We start from the raw sequence: 20,550 nt of genomic DNA, 5'->3' as shown, positions 1-20,550 counted from the left end.
TTCTTTTGGCAGGAAGAAGTACGTATGGATTCCGTTACAATCACTATTATAAGACAAAAAACATGTTTTCGATATCATAAGCTGCTTACATAGGTTCCTACAGATAACCGACCAATGCAACTTTTACACCGATAACGGAACTAAAACACACTTGTTTGGATAGGAGGTTATTTGAAATAATTACTGTAACATTTTTTTTGATGTGATATATGTAAGATAAAAAGATGATTGGAAATTGTGTTGATGATGTAAGTAGAACAAAATTTGAATTTTTTTTTTTTTTGCAAATCTTTCTATCCAAACAAACTCTTATGAAGAAGTGATTCATCCTTGTCAATTGAGCCAACTTGTACTGACATTGACGTGTATAGTTTGGTGCTGGGGATAAGACTAATACCAAGGTCCCTCCATCTATACAAGTCTAATGGATCCATGGTAGTCAAAAAGTGGAGAAATAAACCTGTAATCAAATCCAACCAAAATCCACAATGTTAGGATGAGTACAAATGAAGTGCATCAAAATAATACTACAAATAACCCATGGTGTTGCGTTTGGATTGAGCTATTTTTCAAAAATTAGTTTTCAAATACAATGCTATAATAATACACATATAAAAGCAACTCCAAATACAACTCATCCATAAAATATATCAAAAGCAACTCACAAATATATAAAAAAGAATTTAAAAACATATAAATTTTACAACATCTTTCACCTATTACAACCGCCCACTACCCCCCAACGTCACTGCCACTGCCACCATAGTCCTTCCTCTTCCTTTCTCCCTCTCCTTCCTTCTTCTTTCTTCTCCTTCCCTTTTCCTCCTCTCTTTCCCTTTTCTACCATCCCTACCCCCTCTCTTCTCCTCCTACCCTATCTGGCCTCGACTAGATTGCAACGAGGAAGAGGGGAGGGGAGGATGAAGGAGAGAGAGAAGAAAGAGGGAGGAGGGGGAAGAGGGAGGGGGTAGTGTGGTTGTAAGCCATAGTATTAATTTTTAAAAAAGACTTTAAAATTCTTTTAAATTTTAAAAGATACCTTAAAATATATTCCAAAAACCCCTTCAAAAACAGCACAAAAAATATCTACAATAAAATGTAATAGCAAAATATTTCAAAAACAGCTAATTCAAACCGCATATAAACAGTGAAAACAACAACCAATTTGAAATCCTAATTTTAACAGCGAGAGCAGCTTAAGGATAACTCCTGGCCATCTGGGCTATAACCCAACTGATTCATAATTACATGATACAACAAGTTACCTAACTTGAGCGAAACTGGGTCTGAATTGGCAGGCTTCTTTGCCTCGGCCAGGCAGAGGTGTTGCGGTTGTCCTTCTCCTTGATTTGACCCAATCTGGTAGTGGAAGACTCACATATTAATTGAGTAAATTGGCAAAATGACTAGTTAATGGTGCCTTACAAGAAATGATTCTTAGGTTAAACTTCAAACTTTGACCCAAATAATCCCTAAAAAGAAGAAAAATAACTTCAATTTCTGATATATGGGAGTCCCAAAAAAAAAAAAAAAAATTTAGACAGTGATTCAAGTCTCCAAGCTTTTAAGATGTATGCTAAATCTTTAGGTATTAAAAGAAAGATATTATTCCTTTCAAGTTTTAAGTGCTTTAGTGGTAGGGGAAAAAAGGAAAGATTATTTAATCGCCCAAAATTTCCTTTCTTCTCTTAACAGTCAAATTCTAAATCATCTTCGTCCATTAAATAAATATCTTCATTTTTTGTAAGTTTGAGGGTAACCATGTAAAGGGATATAGACCCATACAACTCTTTAAGTGGGACTAATTCCAGACCCTCTCATTCTAAAGTTACACCTAGAAATTAGTGGAACAATTGATAAGGTTTTGCGATCCCAAAATCATCATTATACAAATTGAGAAATCAAATGAATTTCAAAAGCAACAAAATTTTCAACATAATTCATAAATTGATTCCTTTATCCCTTGCCATAACAACTTTCAGAATTAAAAGGGTTTGTATTCCTTTAATTACTCGGTCAATTCCAGCTAGCATATTTCAATCTTACCAAGCTACTAAAGGATGAACCAAACTACTTGATATTTGAATTGAACTCGACTTGATAAGAATTTGTTCTAATTTGGTTCGCCAACTAATCAAACTAAGTTTGAACAACATTTTATATTGAATAATATTCAAATTCAATAAAAAAAAAAACTCATTCAAACTCGATTCAACGAATAAACAAGTTGAGTTTGAACAAATTTCAATTTGGTTAAAATAACCAAACAAGTTTTAACATTAGAATGTTGGACTTGATTGAGCTCATCTAAGTCCCTACACCTCATCCAATTATTTGGTTGGGTAACTTTCTATTAACTCTCCCATCTATATATATACTCCCTCCGTCCCGTTTTGTTAGTCTTGATTTTTTTTTCACACAGATTAAGAAAGTGTAATTAATTTGGTTGGAAACATAAATTTAGATTAATAATTTCCTAAAATACCCTTATGCTAAGATAGACTTTTCATTTATCTATGGGGAAAATACCGGTTTTCATCCCCAAACTTTAGGCACTAGACACATTTCGTCCCTCATCTTTTGGGCATGACACATTTGGTGTCTGAATTAACAAATTTTGATCAAATGTCATCCTCAAACGGTAATTTAACCAACATTTAACGGACCGTTAAGTAAATGTGGCTAACCGAAGCAAAATCAAGTGGGAAATGACGTTGTGTTCATTTCCTCTGCAAATTTCCAAGACTAAGCTCCTACTGCAAATTTCTCTGAGAGTAAACCCCCTCTTCCAATTATAAATATATAATTATAATTATATAATACATATAAATATTACTTATACTAATATTTTATATAATTATAATGTATATTAGATATTAAATTTAATCATTATATAACCTTATATTCATAATAATAAATATAATTATAATTATATAATTTATTGATATTATATACACATATATATTATAAGGGATAATTTCATAAACCTCCCCTAAATTAGCTTATGGAAAAATGGGAAAATGGATAATTTATGGAGAAAAGTCATAAAGAACTGGTGTTTTATTGGAGAACTGGTTTATTTTTATTTTATCTGATAAATAAATTTGTTTATGAAAAAATGGGTACTCTGTTCTTATAATAGAGGAAAACCATAAAGAGCTAAAGTTTTATTGGAAAACGAGTTTATTTTTATTTTATTCGATAAATAAATTTATTTATGAAAAAATGGGTACTCTGTTCTTATAATAGAGGAAAGCCCTAAAGAGCTAGTCTTTTATGGGAAAGCGATACTTTACAGAAAGTGACCGCGATTTGGTTTATGAAATTATCCGAAAAAACAATTTAGAATGAATTTGTTTATTTAATTAAATAATTATTATATATATTTACATAATGCATTATATAATTATACTAATATATTTTATGAGTATAAAGTATATTATATATTAATTATAATTTTTAGTATATTTATCATAATAAATATAAATATAATTATATAATATATTATTACTATATACACATATATATTAAAATATATGCACATATAATATACATTTATAAATATATATAAATATATTATTAGGGTATATACCCTAATAACTATAATATATTTAGGGTAATAACTATAATAACTATAATAACTATACCCTAATAACTCTAATATATTTAGGGTAATAACTATAATATATTTTTATATATATATATTTATAAATATATATTGTATGTGCATATATTTATAATATATATGTGTGTATAGTAATAATATATTATATAATTATATTTATATTTATTATTATAAATATTCTAATATATACTAAAAATTATAATTAATATATAATATACTTTATAATCATATAATATATTAGTATAATTAATATTTATATATAATATAGTTATAATTATATATTTTATAATAATATTAGTATAATTATATAATGCATTATATAAATATATATATAATAATTATTTAATTAAATAAACAAATTCATTCTAATTTTTTTTTGGATAATTTCATAAACCAAATCGCGGTCACTTTCTATAAAGTATCACTTTTCCATAAAAGACTAGCTCTTTAGGGTTTTCCTCCATTATAAGAACAGAGTACCCATTTTTTCATAAATAAATTTATTTATCGAATAAAATAAAAATAAACTCGTTTTCGAATAAAACTTCAGCTCTTTATGGCTTTCCTCTATTATAAGAACAGAGTACCCATTTTTTCATAAACAAATTTATTTATCGAATAAAATAAAAATAAACCAGTTCTCCAATAAAACACCAGCCCTTTACGACTTTTCTCCATAAATTATCCATTTTCCCATTTTTCCATAAGCTAATTTAGGGGAGGTTTCTGAAATTATCCCTTATAATATATATGTGTATATAATATTAATAAATTAGATAATTATAATTATATTTATTATTATGAATATAAATTTATATAATGATTAGATTTAATATCTAATATACATTATAATTATATAAAATATTAGTATAAGTAATATTTATATGTATTATATAATTATAATTATATATTTATAATTGGAAGAGGGGGTTTACTCTCAGAGAAATTTGCAGTAGGAGCTTAGTCTTGGAAATTTGCAGAGGAAGTTGTTGAAGTGAAAGAAAAAGGGAAAGTGAAGACAACGTCATTTTTCACCTGATTTTGCTTCAAATAGTCACATTTACTTAACGGTCCGTTAAAGGTTGGCTAAATTGCCGTCTGAGGATGACATTTGGTCAAAAATTGTTAATTCAGACACCAAATGTGTCAAGCCCGAAAGATGAGGGACGAAATGTGTCTTGTGCCCAAAGTTTGGGGATGAAAACCGGTATTTTCCCTTTATCTATGTATTGGAAAAGCTCAATGTATTCAATGTAGTGGGTTAGTATTTAATAACAATGTATTAATAACAAGATATTTAATAAGGGTATTTTAGACAATTTGAAAGATTACTACATTTCTTAATGAGAAAGTGGACTACAATTTGGGACAGACGAAAAAGGAAAACAAGACTAATAAAACGGGACGGAGGGAGTATATATTTTGTCGGCACAGACACAGGAGTGTCCGGGCCGACTAATCCCCTGCCACTTGGAGTTGAAGTTCTGGTAAGATATCCTCTGCTTTCTCATTTTATGAATTGGGCCAAACACGGCCTACAGGAATACATGAGTAGGCCCAGTAGGGTTTTCTTTTGGAGGCCAGCCGAGCGCCTAGATTTGCCAAGGCAGCGTAATTCCTCAGTTCTCCCAAGTTTAAAACCCTTCGCAAAGTTCATTTCCAGATCTTCACGCTCGCATCGGAAGCAATTTCCGACGATCAGATACGTATTTTAGTTCATCGGTCATGAGCTTTTAAATGTTTTCTGCAATTGCTTTTCTTTGGATCTTTCACAATTTTTATGAATTTGTTCCAGTAATTGAGTTTGGATGTTAGGTAGAACCATTATTGGTTAAGAAAATTGGGTTTCCTTGGAGTAAATGAGTAAAACATTCCAAGATTGATGCACTAGTTTTTTGTTTTAATTTCTTTCTGTATTTTTTTTCGTGGAAAATGGTTGTTGTTTGGGAATGAAGAGGCAACAAATTAGAGTCTCTGAATCGCTTTCTTGATAGCGTTTTCAGTGCTGTACGTTGCCGATAACGAAAATGGGGCGGAGATTCTGGCATGGGCTATTGATTTTTTTCAGGCTTATGCATTCAGATGTCCCAACATTGTAATCTTTTCAATTTTCTCAACCTTGTTCAGGTAGATTGAAACAGTTTTCCATAGCTGGTTCTGATTGAATGCACATGCAGGTTAAGAAGACTAATTTTAGGTATTTATTACACAAAGTTTGATGCTTGTTGCCATTAGGGTCTTGGAATGTTCTGAATGCAAAACTGATTATTTTAGATTATTCAGAAAAAGCTTGGTTCCTTGTCCTTTGGAATGGACAAGGGCTATCTTACATCCAAAATACCTTTAAAACTTAGGTGCCTGGTTGGAACTTGGAAGTAGGTTACACCTTGGCTGTGCCAAGTGATATTTCATGGGTGCTTATAGGAGGAAAGTTCTGATGGGTAGCATGCATTTCAATGGCCATCTTTACCAACACATGGAGCAGGTGGCGCCATGGTTTTGGTTTATGGGAAGTGTTGGATGGCTAAACTCTCGATTTAGAATTTGGTCACTTTGTCTTCTAATTTATATTTTGGTGCTACATCATGCTTGACAAGCACTGTGTTGTCCTTGAAACCCTAGCTTGTTAAGCTTTAACATTTTATAAAGAATGGAGTGCTCAAATGAATTTATTAAATGATCTTCTGTGTCATGTTTCAGTTGTGTTTTGGAAATATCTTGATCGTAAGGTAGAGATTGATTTCATATCAAGCATATGAATATTCCAACAGCAATTTTAAGATGCATAAAAGCCGTTGATCTCACACGTGTTCACACTGAGAGTGTGAACACGTTCAGGTTCATCATTTGCCATCTGTTTTACTATTTGTACATCAAATTTGCTTGTTTGTGGAAAGGATTGCTGTCGTTTGGTTGCTGAATTATTAAATTGTCTTCAGTATAGTTGGATTCTCTGCATTTATTAATTGTGTAGTTCCTTGCGAATACCCGATGATCAATGCGTCAGCTGGGTATTTGCTATTTGAGGTAAAACTATGGATAAAGGAGAGTAATGCATGGGGAGTTATGCAAATGCCAAAGTCTTACTACTTCCTGCCCTTCGTTATTGTGTAATTCGTTAAATTGACTCTGTTGAAGGATTTTGCACTTGAAGATGTTTTATGGTCACCCTGCAAATTGAACTGATGAGGTGCATATGGCATTCTTGCTTAGTTTCCTGTTTTAAATGATTGCTTCCTAGACTCTATAGCTAATCTCTGATTGTTCCACAGGGCCACAACTGAATAGTCTGTGATCTCCATGTACTAAATGAAGTTGATGTATCATCTTAATCATTCAGATATCCAGTTTCAGATCATTGTTCTGCGAAAGTCTCAGATTGAGCCGAATGTGGATTCTGTTAGGACTTGTGACAGTTAAAAAAATCGACATTGTAATTCTGCGTTGGATAACCTATCAGGTTTAATGTTTTGCTAAAGATCTCATGTTAATGCACATGGATGGTTCATGCCTTCAATTTTCAGGTTAAAGCTTTGCAGTGGCTCTTGTAGACAAATTCCTGATTGAACCTTTGCATACAAGCCTACTGCATCAACTCATAGGACGCAATACACAGTTGAGGACGGAGATGAACTAGTACCGCAAATCATCTACCCTTCAAGCATATGACTAATATGGACACATAATTTGAATGCATCCTAGTATTAAGAACTCAACAATGAACTCTCAAAATGTTTATAAATCATATATCGGGTTCTCAAATGCTCCACACATTGTTCAATCTTATGCTCAAAGTATAGCGCATAAATCCATGTTACAAGGTTGTATTGCTGCCTTATTACATCGTACAGAATTTACACTTAATTTGAGACAAAATATACAAGCAGCAAGGCCAAGAAAATCCCAACGGGCCTCGCCTTCTTATTTCTTCTGTTCGATGAAGTACCCGTATTACATCAACCAGAATTAACCTTGGACGCCTCGAGATCAGCAGCTTGTTTGAGGAAGCTATCATCGTCATCTTCAAGAGCCATCTGAATAGGGCAGGTGCCGAGCCCATCAGCTATGGCCAACATAATTTTCTTCATTTCGTTCCTAAACTCTTCCCGATCGATCGTCCCGCTGTTATCGCAATCGAACTTCTCAAAAATCGATTCGTACAGCTTAGTCAGCTCCTCCGGCGGCGTGGCCACGTCGACTCCGAAGTGGGTTTCCAGGAGCCGAAATGACTCGAAGGCTTTCCGCAACTCTGAGCGGGATAAAACGCCGTCGTTGTTCAAGTCTAAGGCCGCGAATTTCTCGTCGGCGCTCTTGTTGAACTCGGCTTCGTTGGTGACGAAGTCTCGGACTGTTGAGCCGTCGATTATCACCACCCCCATCTCTCGGTTCTCTCTGTGAGGCCAAGTGTGTGTTTTCTCGCGTGTGTTAGTGCGTGTTCTTGTGTGAAGCGGTGAGTTGTGGGAGCCGGATTTATAATTGGGAGAAACAAAGAGGAATTTTTTAAATCATTTTTGTTTAATTGAATCGAGATATTTTCGCGAGACTGTTGAAAAGGAGACGCATTTGATTTCGAACCACGTCTTTGCTTCACGGACCGACGTTTCGGGCACGTGGTTTTGTTTGGTGGGAGCTTCTTGTCAATTGTTGGTCAAAACAGGACATGTTCCATTGCTATGTTACTTGCCAATTGTCTGTCTTCCAAACTTTTTTTTTCCTCTACTTATTTGTTGAAGGGACTCTTACGGGAGTAAATCTTATATACACTAATTTACGATGTATATATTATTATGATTGAATATATGATATATATATATAATTTAAATTTTACATTTAAATTTGAATTATATTTGTGATGGAAATGATTTTTTTTTTGGGGTATAATGAACAATGCAATTCGTTAAAAATAAAATAAAATCACTTTAGTGCCATCATCCGGGAGAGGGATACTCCCCTATTGTCTTCCAGAAGAAAGAGAATACAAAGAAGGGTAACTATTAGGGATGTGCCCTAATTGTCCCGTAAGTGTTCTTCACTGGGATCAGGGGCACTCTGACAATTATTTTGAACATTGTAACATTTTTTATACGGAGTTTAATTTTATGTGAACTAGACACATAATTATTATGCATGGAATTCACATAAATAGTAACAAAATATCACACCTCTATTATTATTATAAGGAATAAGAACACTCAAGCAATTTAATTAAAATCACAAAACGTTAAAAAAATGTCACAGGATTCGGGTACAATTGATCTGATAATCGTTCTTGCCCCGCACTCTCCTTCATTATGGCATGGACAAAAGAAAGAGAATACAAGGAGATGGCAAGCGGGGTGAACAATAAAAATTCCATTTGGTTGCGGTTCTTCTTCATCAGTGCATTGAAATAACGGTTGGCTTCTCGAAAACGATATGGGCTGCCGTAACTGTCCCACTAGCGTTCTTCACCGATTCGTTGAAAATTGATAAATTAACATAGAGATTTATATCGACATAAACAATTCTACTTGGGCTCTTGCTTAAAACAAAGGGTTCTGAATGAATTATGGACTGACTAACAAAAGTTGACCCTATAATTGGTTTCTTCCTTCGAGTCTATAACACTATTAAGCTGGAAGATGCCATGTACGTACCTACCGTGCATCACGGAAGACTAAGAAACCGGGGTTACGTTGATGAGGCCACTTGTAGAATATGAATCTATGGACGTCTTTTCTGAGTGTCCCTCGATTGCTTGTATTTGACAATATCTAGAGGAATTCTTACGCTAACTGGACACCATATTCAAAAGGTTTTTGACAGTTCTTGGCCAGATTAACATGCTCCTCTAGCTATGACTAAAAGCCACAATCTGTTTCAATGAAGTTCCAAATCAGCTGCTGAAACACTTTAGGTCATGGTTTTTTTTTTTTTGTGTCTAAGGGCAATAATTTACGCTACTCCTATAACTGGGCTTGTACAGGGGATGGGTAGGTCCAAAAAGTTGCTTGAGTCACTAGATTTTTTATTATTCCAACTCTTCAAAATTATTCATTTGACTAAATCTAAAGTGGAATAGCAACAGCGGTATACAACAAATTGAAAGTCACATCACCAAGAAATTGCAAAATAAAAGAATAATAAGGGAAGAAGGTTTGAGGGAGAAGGAGGAGGGCGATCGAGCATTGATGCAGATAGAATTGGATGCAAATGCAGTATTGCAGCTGGTGATAATTTACTAGATTCTTCTTTTGGTTACTTTTCTTATGCGGAAAGTATATATGAAAGAATATTTATGTCATCGAAATAAGACATCATCAATAGTTTGCTGCAAGACTCAAAAGTGATGTCCAGACAGAGTTCAATTTCGTTGATTAGAATTTTATCCACCACCTGTGCAAAAGTGCAATAAACTGATGATAGATTTTACGTAACAATTTCTTCGACACATTTTTTTTATGTCACAGATATTACATTACATCATCGTTATAACATATCTTTCTACAAAAAGATCAGAAACTTACGATCCAAACAAGAAGATTTCAGTTCCCTTCTTAATAATAAGGGAATATGTTAAAGTCTAACCACATACGATTGTATTTGATCACTGACCATTTTATATATTAACAAATTAAGAAGCAAGTGCACACCATAACATCCTCAATTCTCAATTGATTCCACAAGGAGATGACGAAGCATCAACTCTGGTGATTTAACATACGTCTCTTTCAATTCAATTCCTCATCAACTGAAATTCTTGTTCTTACATATATGATGATTCATGCGATTTGAACTTTATAATAGTCCGTCCATTTTCGAAAGTCTTTCACGGATTCGAACCTAAACATTGCAAAATGAGTTGCACTCCAACGTTGGAATCACTCTGAATTGAAACATGACCCCAGTCTTTCAGTACAACAACCTGTTACATATAACACAGACGGATTTCTTTTGTTTCCTTCAAATTTTACTATCTCACGAATTTGCACGAGTTGCAAGCCTAACTCACGAATTTGATTAAACAATGATTTTGGATTAAAAAGTCCAAAAGATTCCTAGGATTAGCTTTCCATGCTAAAATGGGTTCCCAGGACTGCAAACAAGAATTAGTTTTTCATGTTAAAACATCTAACGTTATGGATTTTTCATCGGATTCTCCACCAGATTTTATAGAGCAATTCGTGCCGGATGATTTCTAGCAATCTCTAATAATAGTCATCTTTTTTTTTTTCTTAAATATAAAAGTCCAAAATTTTCAAGAACATAAAATATGCCTCAATATATGTACACATATATATATATATGCGTGCGTGTGACAACCAAAAAATTGTAGTAAAAGTAAGCCAAGAAAAGGAATTCAGTCCCACGTACATAAGACTAGTCGAACTTTTCAAGAACATAAAATAAGCCTCAAAAGTACAACTAATTAAACAAAAACGATATTCAGCTCAGGAATGATGCAGCGAATCAGTCAGCACATAGCCAAATTACAAGTTCATACACCCCTTCTTCCAGAATCAGATTTAGTCAAAGATTTAAGTCTCACAAGCAAGTTGACCTTCCTCTCCCAAGAACAACTATATCCATCTTTCCTCTTCTTCCCTACAAGCTTTTCCGGTGAGCCCTCCCAGTTATCCGGCGAACCCATCAGCCTCCGGTCAAAACTTTCCAGTGATTTTGCCAGGTCATCATATTCACCACCCCCATGGTGATCTCCTGCTCCTTCAACACCCAAAATCTTTGCTTGCATGGCAGATATCGCAGCTTTGACCGCCACGTCAGCATCCCTCCTATTCCTCAACAAGATTTCAGCAATCTGAGCTGGCGTGAGGGCCCCACCTGATCTTATACAGCTCTCCGCAACATCAAAGGACGCATTTGAGTCCACCCCCAGATAGTTCTTCACCAAGGCCTTGAACGCATGCATGCCGCACGTGCCAAGGCTAACATGCACGTCCATGCGCCCACATCTAACAAGCGCCGGATCGACGTTGTCCCTGTGGTTTGTGGTGAAAACAATCACTTTCTCTTCTCCGCAACAAGACCACAGTCCATCCGTGAAGTTCAAGAGTCCTGATAAAGTCACCCGCCCGTCATCTCCACCTCCACTGTCACTGCAGCCGCGATGATCATGTCTGCTAGGAGGACCCTTTTTGTGGTTGTGGATGGATGATTCTCCCCTAGTCTTTGCTAGCCGGTCACCGGTGAGGTCAATCGAGCAGTCTATGTCTTCAATGACGATTATTGAACGATTGGTTGTTTGAATGAGCAAAGCCCTCAGCTCAGAGTTGTCTGAGACTTTGCTAAGTTCAAGATCATACACATCATAGCATAAGAAATTTGCCATCGCTGCAATGAGGCTGGATTTTCCGGACCCTGGAGGACCGTGTAACAAGTAGCCGCGTTTCCATGCACGTCCAATTTTCTGATAGAACTCCTTTCCTTCAGAAAATGCTTTTAGGTCATCCATGAGTTGATCTTTTAGCTCTGGCTCGAGTGCTAGTGTCTCAAATGTGGAGGGGTGGCGAAAGGGAACGGATGACCAGCCGGATTCATACGAGCCATGTCCATTGTTGGTAAAGAGTCTCCGCTCTCTTGAAACTCTTTCGAACTCCTCAGCTTTTGTGGTGACGTGCTGGAGGTAGGGGGAAAGGAGAGTGAGGCGATGGCGCTTGGGAAGCTGGAGAGTGAAGCTTCTCTTTTCTTCGAGGGAATCTTGGATGGTCTCGACATGGTGAGTCCAAGAGAGATGGTGGCCGTCGAAAGAGTCGTGGACTGTATGATTTGGTGCAACAGTAAAGGCAATGCGGTTGGAAGATTTTGATCTTGAAAGGCTTAGACGGCGACAAGAGGAAGAGGAGTAAACAGAGTTTAGATAAAGGTTAACATGGCGGTAGAGATCATTAACGTCAACTCCACAATAGCCATTGAATTCTGGGATTTCAAAGTAGGCATGTGGGCTGAAGAAATCTTGGAGAGATTCATAGAATGAGTGCAGGAACGAGAGGAGTTGGGTTGGAAGAATGTTTTGGAGGACTGTCAGAAGGCCTAGCAGAGACCACAACTGTGACAATATCTCCATATTAATTTTCTGATGGAATTGAGGTTTTGTCTTTGTTTGTTGATGGAGTTGGATGGCGGGTTTTATATGCAAAGAGAAAAGACAAAGAAAAGCGCTGGAGTTTGCATGATATCGTAGAGGGATTGTTTGTGGCGGAATGGATTAGGATATGGTGGGATGGAGCCAAAGACAGAAGTCTGAAAGACACTGTTTAAGGGTTGAGAAAAGCAGCAGTAAAGATAAAGCAAAAAAGAAAGCAGAATGGTCTGCGTCTTTTCTTTTCTTTCATGTAGCTGAAGCTGAATTGGAGTCACACCATACTTTGTGCCCTTGAATGTCTTTTTGTTGAGTGAATAGATACAAAAAGTGGAATGACTCTTAAGTCCAACTTTGTTTAGTAAACAACTGAAGTTATAGTTGCTGTTTCAGCTCACTATATCATGCCTATAATTAATTAGGTTTCTTCACCTTTGATTTGCAAAATTAATATTGTGGTTGTTGGCATTTGTTTACTAGTCTCTTATTTCGTCATCCTCAAGCGGAATTTTTTTTGTAGTGCTTGGTCACCTAAAATGAAACTCTATGGTAATTTGTGACTATTGTTGACGCGTGACATCATAGATGTTGATTTCAATCTCAATGGCAAGTTTTCTGCACTAATTGTCTCTTTAGGAAAGACTTTTGGTGGCATTTTAGAATACCTTTTCCACTTATCACAACATTGAAATATGGCACACTCCTTAAATTTTTAAGACTGTTTCTCAGCTACTTATTGGTCGAACTAAGCTAAGCAGCCTTGGGCATAAGGTGTGTTGAGTTTAGTAAAAAGCATGAATGATGGACACCACCACGTCTTATCCGTTTTAGTCCTTATCTAATGTACGATCATTAGTCCCAACAGGAATGACAGACATGAAATTTGCCAGGAAAATGAGGAGCCCATCTTGGACGTTACAGCAGCTGAGGGGATTTGCTTCACGACAAACACTAAATTAATGAAGATTTGCTCAAAGAACTGAAGAAGGTGAGGAGAGACATGCAATGTTCGAGACATGTGGATAATTACTCACTTGTTCTCTTGGGTCTGGAAATATACGTGCACTCTAAATTGTCTAGATAATGCTTTACCTTTTGTCAGATCGGTGGACAAATTCAAACACATGTTGTATACGTGCGTTATTCTTGATTTCACATCAATTGCTGCACAAATCTTGGATTTTTGAGAAAGTAGTTTGAGCATTTTTACAACTTGCTTGTCAACCATTTCTTCTGTGAGTACGCACAACTAGAAAAGGGTTCAATATTGTCGTGCATGAAATTTTTGATGTAGAAAAAGTGGTATAAGATTCAAATCTATTCAACTCTTTCATCCCTCAATGAAACAAATTTGAGTCAGTCTGCAAAGAGCTGTGGCGTAGCTTCATTTCAACCATGAAATAAATTTGATTTTAGTACTTGCCCTCTAAACATTTGATAAATGAAATGATGTAGCTTCAATGCTCAACCATGACCTCACCAGGAAGTGTTTTATTTAGATTTATTTATCGTAATCTTTTATGTTATCAAACAAACCCTTAATCTTATTCTATCAAACCTAATCTTACACTGCAGTAGTGTTTGGTTTAACAATGTCTATGTGTCTGTGTCTGTGTGTGAGGAGATAACCGCTCCCGCAATGGGACATAAGCAGCTGGGCACCTTTTGCTTTCGATAAATGCTTTTGTTTCTTATTCTTATCTTTATCCGTCGGGTAGTCTTTACAGGCAAGACAACTGTGCAGTCAGAATCTTGGGTCTCCAGGTATTCTTCATTTTCTAAAGTACTCATCAATTGGTCATCATGAGAAAATGAACAATCTACTGACTACTTCCTCACTCCTAATCATATTTCTGACGACCCTTATGCATCAGGACTATTTGTTGTTAAAATAGTGGCTGCAGTACTTATCATAAGTTTTCATCTCTTCATTTATTGCTGTCGAAGATTTTGAGGTTTAATCAACTATTAAGTAGGTAGTAACTATTTTGTTGCGTAAAAGTTAATTAAGTAGGAGGAAATAATAGTGGAAGAAAAACAAATATATGTGATTTGTTTGGATGGCCCATTATTTGGAAGAAACATGAGGCACTAATTGTCCCAAGAAATTCCCTGCAGCCAAAGCTTTATAAAATGTTATGCGCCTCCCAATAAAGTTACAACATTCGTTTATTTTCTTTCCTCTTTTCACTCTTTTTCTTGCAGTTGGAGGAAGAGCCATCTTTAGCTTTTTATTTTTTTTCATCTTTACTAATCCTTCTAGCAAAGTTGTATTTATTTGCTTAACCTAAAAAGACATATCTTTTGCAATCGAATTTTTTTTACATGGTTTGGAAAGGAACATTTCAGCAAGAATTGCCCAAAAATTAAATATTCTTTTTCCTTTTTAGCTCTTTCACTTTTACATTATAAATGGTTGAAATTCTAATACCCACAACAGAAAAGAACAGTGCTTTCTGTTGACATGTAACAAAAGCTACAAGCATAGTTGGTTTAGGTGAAAAAATTAGAGGTGGTCCGCCCAATGGGAAATCAAAATTTCTTGAGAATAAGAATAAAGACAAAAGGAGACTCACGTGGAATGTCAAAAATTCAAATGCCTCGTGTTCTTCCATTATCGTGCCTGATCTATGTCACCAATAACGACATAAAGGTTGCATCCCACATCTTATTCTTCTGCCATGGGAATTTATGTCTATTGTTGGTTTGATTATTTGATGATGAGAAATGTAAAAGGATATTAAACCCATTAAGAGGGTTTATAATGCAATATCTAGCTTGGTATTCTTAATATGATTATTGTTTTGGTGAAGGTAATCTTAATTACAGCTAAGTAGTCTTCTACATTTTTTTTCTTCTACTTGCAATCCCTTTACAAATCATCCATGAATCATCTGGTTAATTTACCACTGGTCCTATCCATATCTTCTTCACTATTAACTTATCAGGTTTTGCCTTTTGCTTTTTTGGGCCTAACACTTTAGCCAATGGAAAACATTATTCTCACTCCCAAGAATACCTTCATTAAAAGACATTTTTTTCATTGTTCAAGTCGAAAACCCTTTGTAATTCTAAATGTGATTCTTTTTCCAAGACTGTGCAATCATGAAGTAACATGGATTCTTTGTTGTTTCTTGCTTATAGCATTGACAAATATTCATGATCATTCTGCTTTTTACTGTTAGCAATGAATCATAAACATAAAATGGTGTACCTTTTTTTTGTGGTTTTCCCTTCTTGAGCTCATGTTGCTACCATCTTTCTATGAGCTACTAGTCAAAGGCTTTAGGAGTCTTCTTTACCAAGTTAGTTGTGGATGCCAAAAGATGGGGTAAGGGGTGGGCAAAAGAAAGAAGCATCAATTCTGTCTGAATTATAGCTTTATATGAAAGAGGAAAAGAAAAAGCATTTGACAAAAGCAATTAACAAAGGCCTACAAAATGAAGCTTTGGATTCTCTTTCAATGACAATTTATGTATGCGTGTGCTCATCTGCTTTTTTTTTTTTTCCCCTTTTTGGTTTTGAATCAGGTGAAATCTACAGTTTTAGTCTCTTGTTTCTTGTTTTTGGGTTGTTAGAGGCCAAAAGCTTTATCATGCTACTAGCGTTTTCACTTATCTAATCTGAAAAATAAGCAAAATCCAAAATTTTATATTTTGGTCATTAAGGAGAAAGAGTTACAGGGGAGGAATGAGTTGGGTAGTACGGGAGAAGGAGTGTAAGTGAGAAATTCCAAAAGGAGACTGATTTACAAGGCTTGTAATATTTTCACCCATGAGCAAAGTCTAAATTAAAGTGCTGAACTCATTCTACTTTAAGACACCTTTTAATGATGCAAAATTCTGTTATTAGAATGAAATAGTTGTATTACAACTTTTTTTTTTTCACAGTTTTCTTAGGCATTTGCCAGTTCATGTCTTAAAATAAATGAATAGGTACTCGAGAAGAATTAAAAAAATAAAAAATAAAAATTGCAGCAAACGAGTTCGAATACATTTGGATCATTTTCAGTTGAGCCAAGTACAACATATACTCTCTTTTAGCATTCCTCCATGAAATACAAAGGCCCCTTGCCGGAAAGCCCAAGGAGAAAATGTTGAGCCTATAGCCCACACATTGGTCTATTTCTATGTGAAAATGGATACCCATTCGGTCGTGGTTCGCAGAATAGGCTGCTAATAGCGAGAGATGGCCGAAGCAATATAAGTTTAGGGTAATTAATTACAAGCCTTGTACCATAATGAACCTCAACATGGCCATTCGTGAACTGTTCATTGAGATTGCACTGCGCCAACTTTCTTTTTGCAGTGTGCATAATAACTAGAAGATACTTATGTATACTTGATTTACTACCTGCATTGGTAGATTCTTTTTTTTTTTTTCTTTCTTTAAGAGGAGACTGCAAACATTAGCAGAAACTTCACAGTATCTTTGACTAATTAATGTCCCTACTATGTAAGCCAATAATCCTAATCAACATTCAACATCACTTACTGTTTAATCTTGAACAAGAGAATGTACCTGTGATGTTTATGAATCACAACAAAATATGACTTATGCTTACCTAATAGTAAATCTTGACATGTATTCTTTTTGTATGTCATATGTATGTTTTCTCTAAGGTAGATCTTATGTTATATGATGTAGTTAAATCTGCAGGATACAACTTTGTGACGTCCTGCAAATGATTGCTCCAATTAAAGGAGAATTGCAAAAGTTCATATAAATTGCTAATACCGGAAATGTCTAAAGGTTCAACCAATATGATCAGCTAATGGCGCAGCTGGGATGGAACTTGTTACTCATATCCACTGCATCACCACTGCGATAGGTAAATTGCAGGAGAAACTGTGGATGGCAAAACTCAAGATGAGGAAGAACACATGAATTTGGCCACTGCAAATCCATCTCCTTCTGCCACTTTTTCTTTTTCACTTTTTTCCTTTTTTTTTTTCTTTCTCTTAATCTCTTGCTCATTACTACCATCACCTCCCATATCCTTCACCACCGCTACCTGCTTGTACGTATACCGTTGATCAATTGCAGCATGATTCGTAGATAACCAACTCATTGATTCCAATTACAAATTTGTTATGCAAAACTCTATTAAAAAAAACTTAATTAGTGTTGCGAGAGGGATGGAAGGGAAGCTGCAAAAGATGAAGTAGAAGAGCTGGACTATTAGCTGGACTACAATTGCAAAAAACAAACTTACACGACTCTCTAACTTTGTTAAGGTACCAAAAAAAAAAAATGAAAAGATCAACTGTCTCTTCATTTGCCGCCACGCCATATTCGCCAAGAATACTACTGTACTAGACTACTATTGCTTACACGTTTTACAATCTATTTAAAACTTTGGCGCCGCCACAGCTAGCGTGATAAATTGTTGTCTTAATTATATTGCTTCACAGGGAAAAGGGCAAAAAAGATGGACAATGTGATCACGAGTCTGGCCCAGTCTGGGTTCGGTCCGGTGGTTGTAGCCCAGTTGGGTGAGAGCCACCAACCAAGGATCGAATCCCAGTCGTTACCATTGACCGATGATGTTGGGCAGCCTCTCGCGGTCACGCAGTGGGATTAGTTGGGGCGTACGGTAACCAGTCCTCGGTCCCAGATACCCACTGTGCTGAAAAAAAAAAAAAAAAAAATGTGATCACGAGTCTGTGTGATGTGTTCCAGTGACCCCTCTATCTATCATTCCATTCTCCTTTCTAATTCCAAAGCAAGAACCAAGCGCCCCCTCACAGTGGTCAGCCAGATGGGAGTCATTACCCTCTTATTCCCATTGTGGGAGTACAAAACCTCCCAACCAAACGGTGGCTAATAAATAAATTGAGTCACGTGGTGTGCACGGGGACCGAGAACGACGGAAATGGTCTTGGAAACGAAACCACCGGTTCCTTTTCTATTAGTTAGAAGATAAGTAAATCACAAGTCCAAATAATTGCCGCCGTCTCCATCTCTCCTTCCATCAATTCCAACAATGGACTCAACCCCATCAACCGAGGTGCTTCACGACCACCATCCCTACTTTCGTGTATACAAGGATGGCCGGATCGAGAGATTTAAAGAGTTCCCCTACACCCCTCCGTCAGAGGATCCCCAAACAGGCGTCAAATCCAAAGATATCCTTATTCCACCTGAGAATAACGTTTCAGTCCGCCTTTACCTTCCCAGAACCACCACTCCTGATGAAAAGCTTCCCATCATAATCTACATCCACGGAGGTGCTTTTGTGATTGAATCAGCATTTTCTCGTGTATACCATCCCTACCTTAACTCCCTAGCAGCTGAAGCCAAGGCGATTGCTGTTTCCATCGAGTACAGACTAGCCCCGGAGCATCCTTTCCCCGCATGCTATGATGATTCTTGGATAGCATTCGAATGGGTTCTTGCACATGCTAGTTCTGCACAGGGTCCTGAAGCGTGGATCAGTAACCATGCCGATTTTGCTAGAATCTTTTTGGCAGGTGATAGTGCTGGAGCTAATATTGCACATGACGTAATGGTCAGGGCCAGTGAAAAAATTGGACCAGGGGATGAAGTAAAAATCGCGGGGATGATTTTGGTCCATCCCTATTTTGGTGATGGTAAGCCTGATAAGCTTGATAAGCTTTTCTCCCTCATAGCCCCAGATAGCAGCATCTGTGATGATCCCAGGTTGCATCCTATGGCGCATCCTGATCTGTTGTCGAGGCTTGTTTGCAAAAGGGTCCTGGTCTTGACAGCGGAGAAGGATTTCGTAAGAGAGAGAAGTTTGCTTTACTACTGCGCATTGAAGAAAAGTAGATGGGATGGAGAATTGGAAATGATGGAGACTGAAGAGGAGGGACATTGCTTTCATCTGCCTAACCCAACTTCTGAGCGTGCCAGGGTTTTGATGAAACGAATTGTTACGTTTATCAATCAGGACTCCTCGTAAAGGATCCCCCACCAAGAGATCTATTTTCAATCATTGAAGAAAATAAAAAGGATGAGATAGAAGCTATAGCTCTCCCTCCTTTAGTAGAAGTTTAAGAGATTTTGCCGAACTCCAACTCCAATTTCATAACTTTTGTCTCACTTTCTGTAATGTTCTTGTAGTAGAAATTTCTTCTATTATTTTACTTTTTTTTCATATATTGTTTTTTGATTTGTTGTAGTTTGCTTTTTATCATATATATATTTTTTTCTTTTTTCGTTGTTGAGGAAGTTCACGAAGGATGGATAGCAATAAAATCAGACGGGATCCTCTGTCCAATTTTCTGTGTCCAATTTCCTGTCCAACACAAAACTACGTAGTTCCACTTATTCTTGTGGCTGACGTGGCACATAAAAATAAATGTCTGTTTGGCTCAAGCACCAAGCAACAGCCCTGTCAAATTGTAACCATTTACCGTGAATTCCTCCAAAGCAAACCACTAGCCTAACGGAAAGACATAGCAAAATTTGAGACATACAGAGAGACAATCAAATCCTTGGAAGTACAAAGCAAAATTTGCAGCTGGGCCTAACGGAAAGAATAATCCAAAAAAGAAGAGAGATCCAAAAGTATAATGGAGCCAAACAGGCATTTATTTTTATGTGCCACGTCAGTCACAAGAATAAGTGGAACTACGTAGTTTTATGTTGGACAGGAAATTGGACACAGAAAATTGGACAGAGGATCCCGTCTGGACATCATGAGAAAGTGAACGGCGGTACAATAAGCGACATAGAAGATTTGTTGTGACCGACATAGGTGACGTGGATGTGTAAATAATTAGACATTAACTTCCATTCCAAGAGGAAAAGCCTTTAACCACTCGACTGTATAGTAGTAATCTTGTTGTTGTGACTTGTGGACATCATTTTCGTTTCCCAT

The 20,550-nt window shown here is 36.2% G+C and overlaps 3 protein-coding genes across 3 annotated transcripts; 1 reads left to right on the top strand and 2 right to left on the bottom strand.

Moving 5' to 3' along the window:
• Nucleotides 1–7,329: 7,329 nt before the first annotated feature.
• Nucleotides 7,330–8,128, bottom strand: LOC113761156. The gene has a single exon (XM_027304017.1). The coding sequence runs from the start codon at nt 8,002–8,004 to the stop codon at nt 7,582–7,584; it is 423 nt and encodes a 140-aa protein (XP_027159818.1). The 5' UTR covers nt 8,005–8,128; the 3' UTR covers nt 7,330–7,581.
• A 2,831-nt stretch (nt 8,129–10,959) lies between these two features.
• On the bottom strand, nt 10,960–13,022 carry LOC113762661 (AAA-ATPase At5g57480-like). Its single transcript, XM_027306210.1, has one exon. The coding sequence runs from the start codon at nt 12,687–12,689 to the stop codon at nt 11,103–11,105; it is 1,587 nt and encodes a 528-aa protein (XP_027162011.1). The 5' UTR covers nt 12,690–13,022; the 3' UTR covers nt 10,960–11,102.
• Nucleotides 13,023–18,359: 5,337 nt separating this feature from the next.
• On the top strand, nt 18,360–19,826 carry LOC113761523 (probable carboxylesterase 1). The gene has a single exon (XM_027304546.1). It carries the CDS (start codon nt 18,691–18,693, stop codon nt 19,627–19,629), a length of 939 nt encoding a protein of 312 aa, XP_027160347.1. The 5' UTR covers nt 18,360–18,690; the 3' UTR covers nt 19,630–19,826.
• Nucleotides 19,827–20,550: the final 724 nt, after the last annotated feature.

Source organism: Coffea eugenioides, chromosome 2, assembly GCF_003713205.1.
Source record: "Coffea eugenioides isolate CCC68of chromosome 2, Ceug_1.0, whole genome shotgun sequence".
NCBI lineage: Eukaryota > Viridiplantae > Streptophyta > Magnoliopsida > Gentianales > Rubiaceae > Coffea > Coffea eugenioides.
This window is presented reverse-complemented; position numbering and strand designations above follow the sequence as displayed.

Coding starts and splice junctions, on each gene's coding strand:
- LOC113761156 (XM_027304017.1), bottom strand. CDS start 8,004: ATGGGGGTGGTGATAATCGACGGCTCAACAGTCCGAGACTTCGTCACC.
- LOC113762661 (XM_027306210.1), bottom strand. CDS start 12,689: ATGGAGATATTGTCACAGTTGTGGTCTCTGCTAGGCCTTCTGACAGTC.
- LOC113761523 (XM_027304546.1), top strand. CDS start 18,691: ATGGACTCAACCCCATCAACCGAGGTGCTTCACGACCACCATCCCTAC.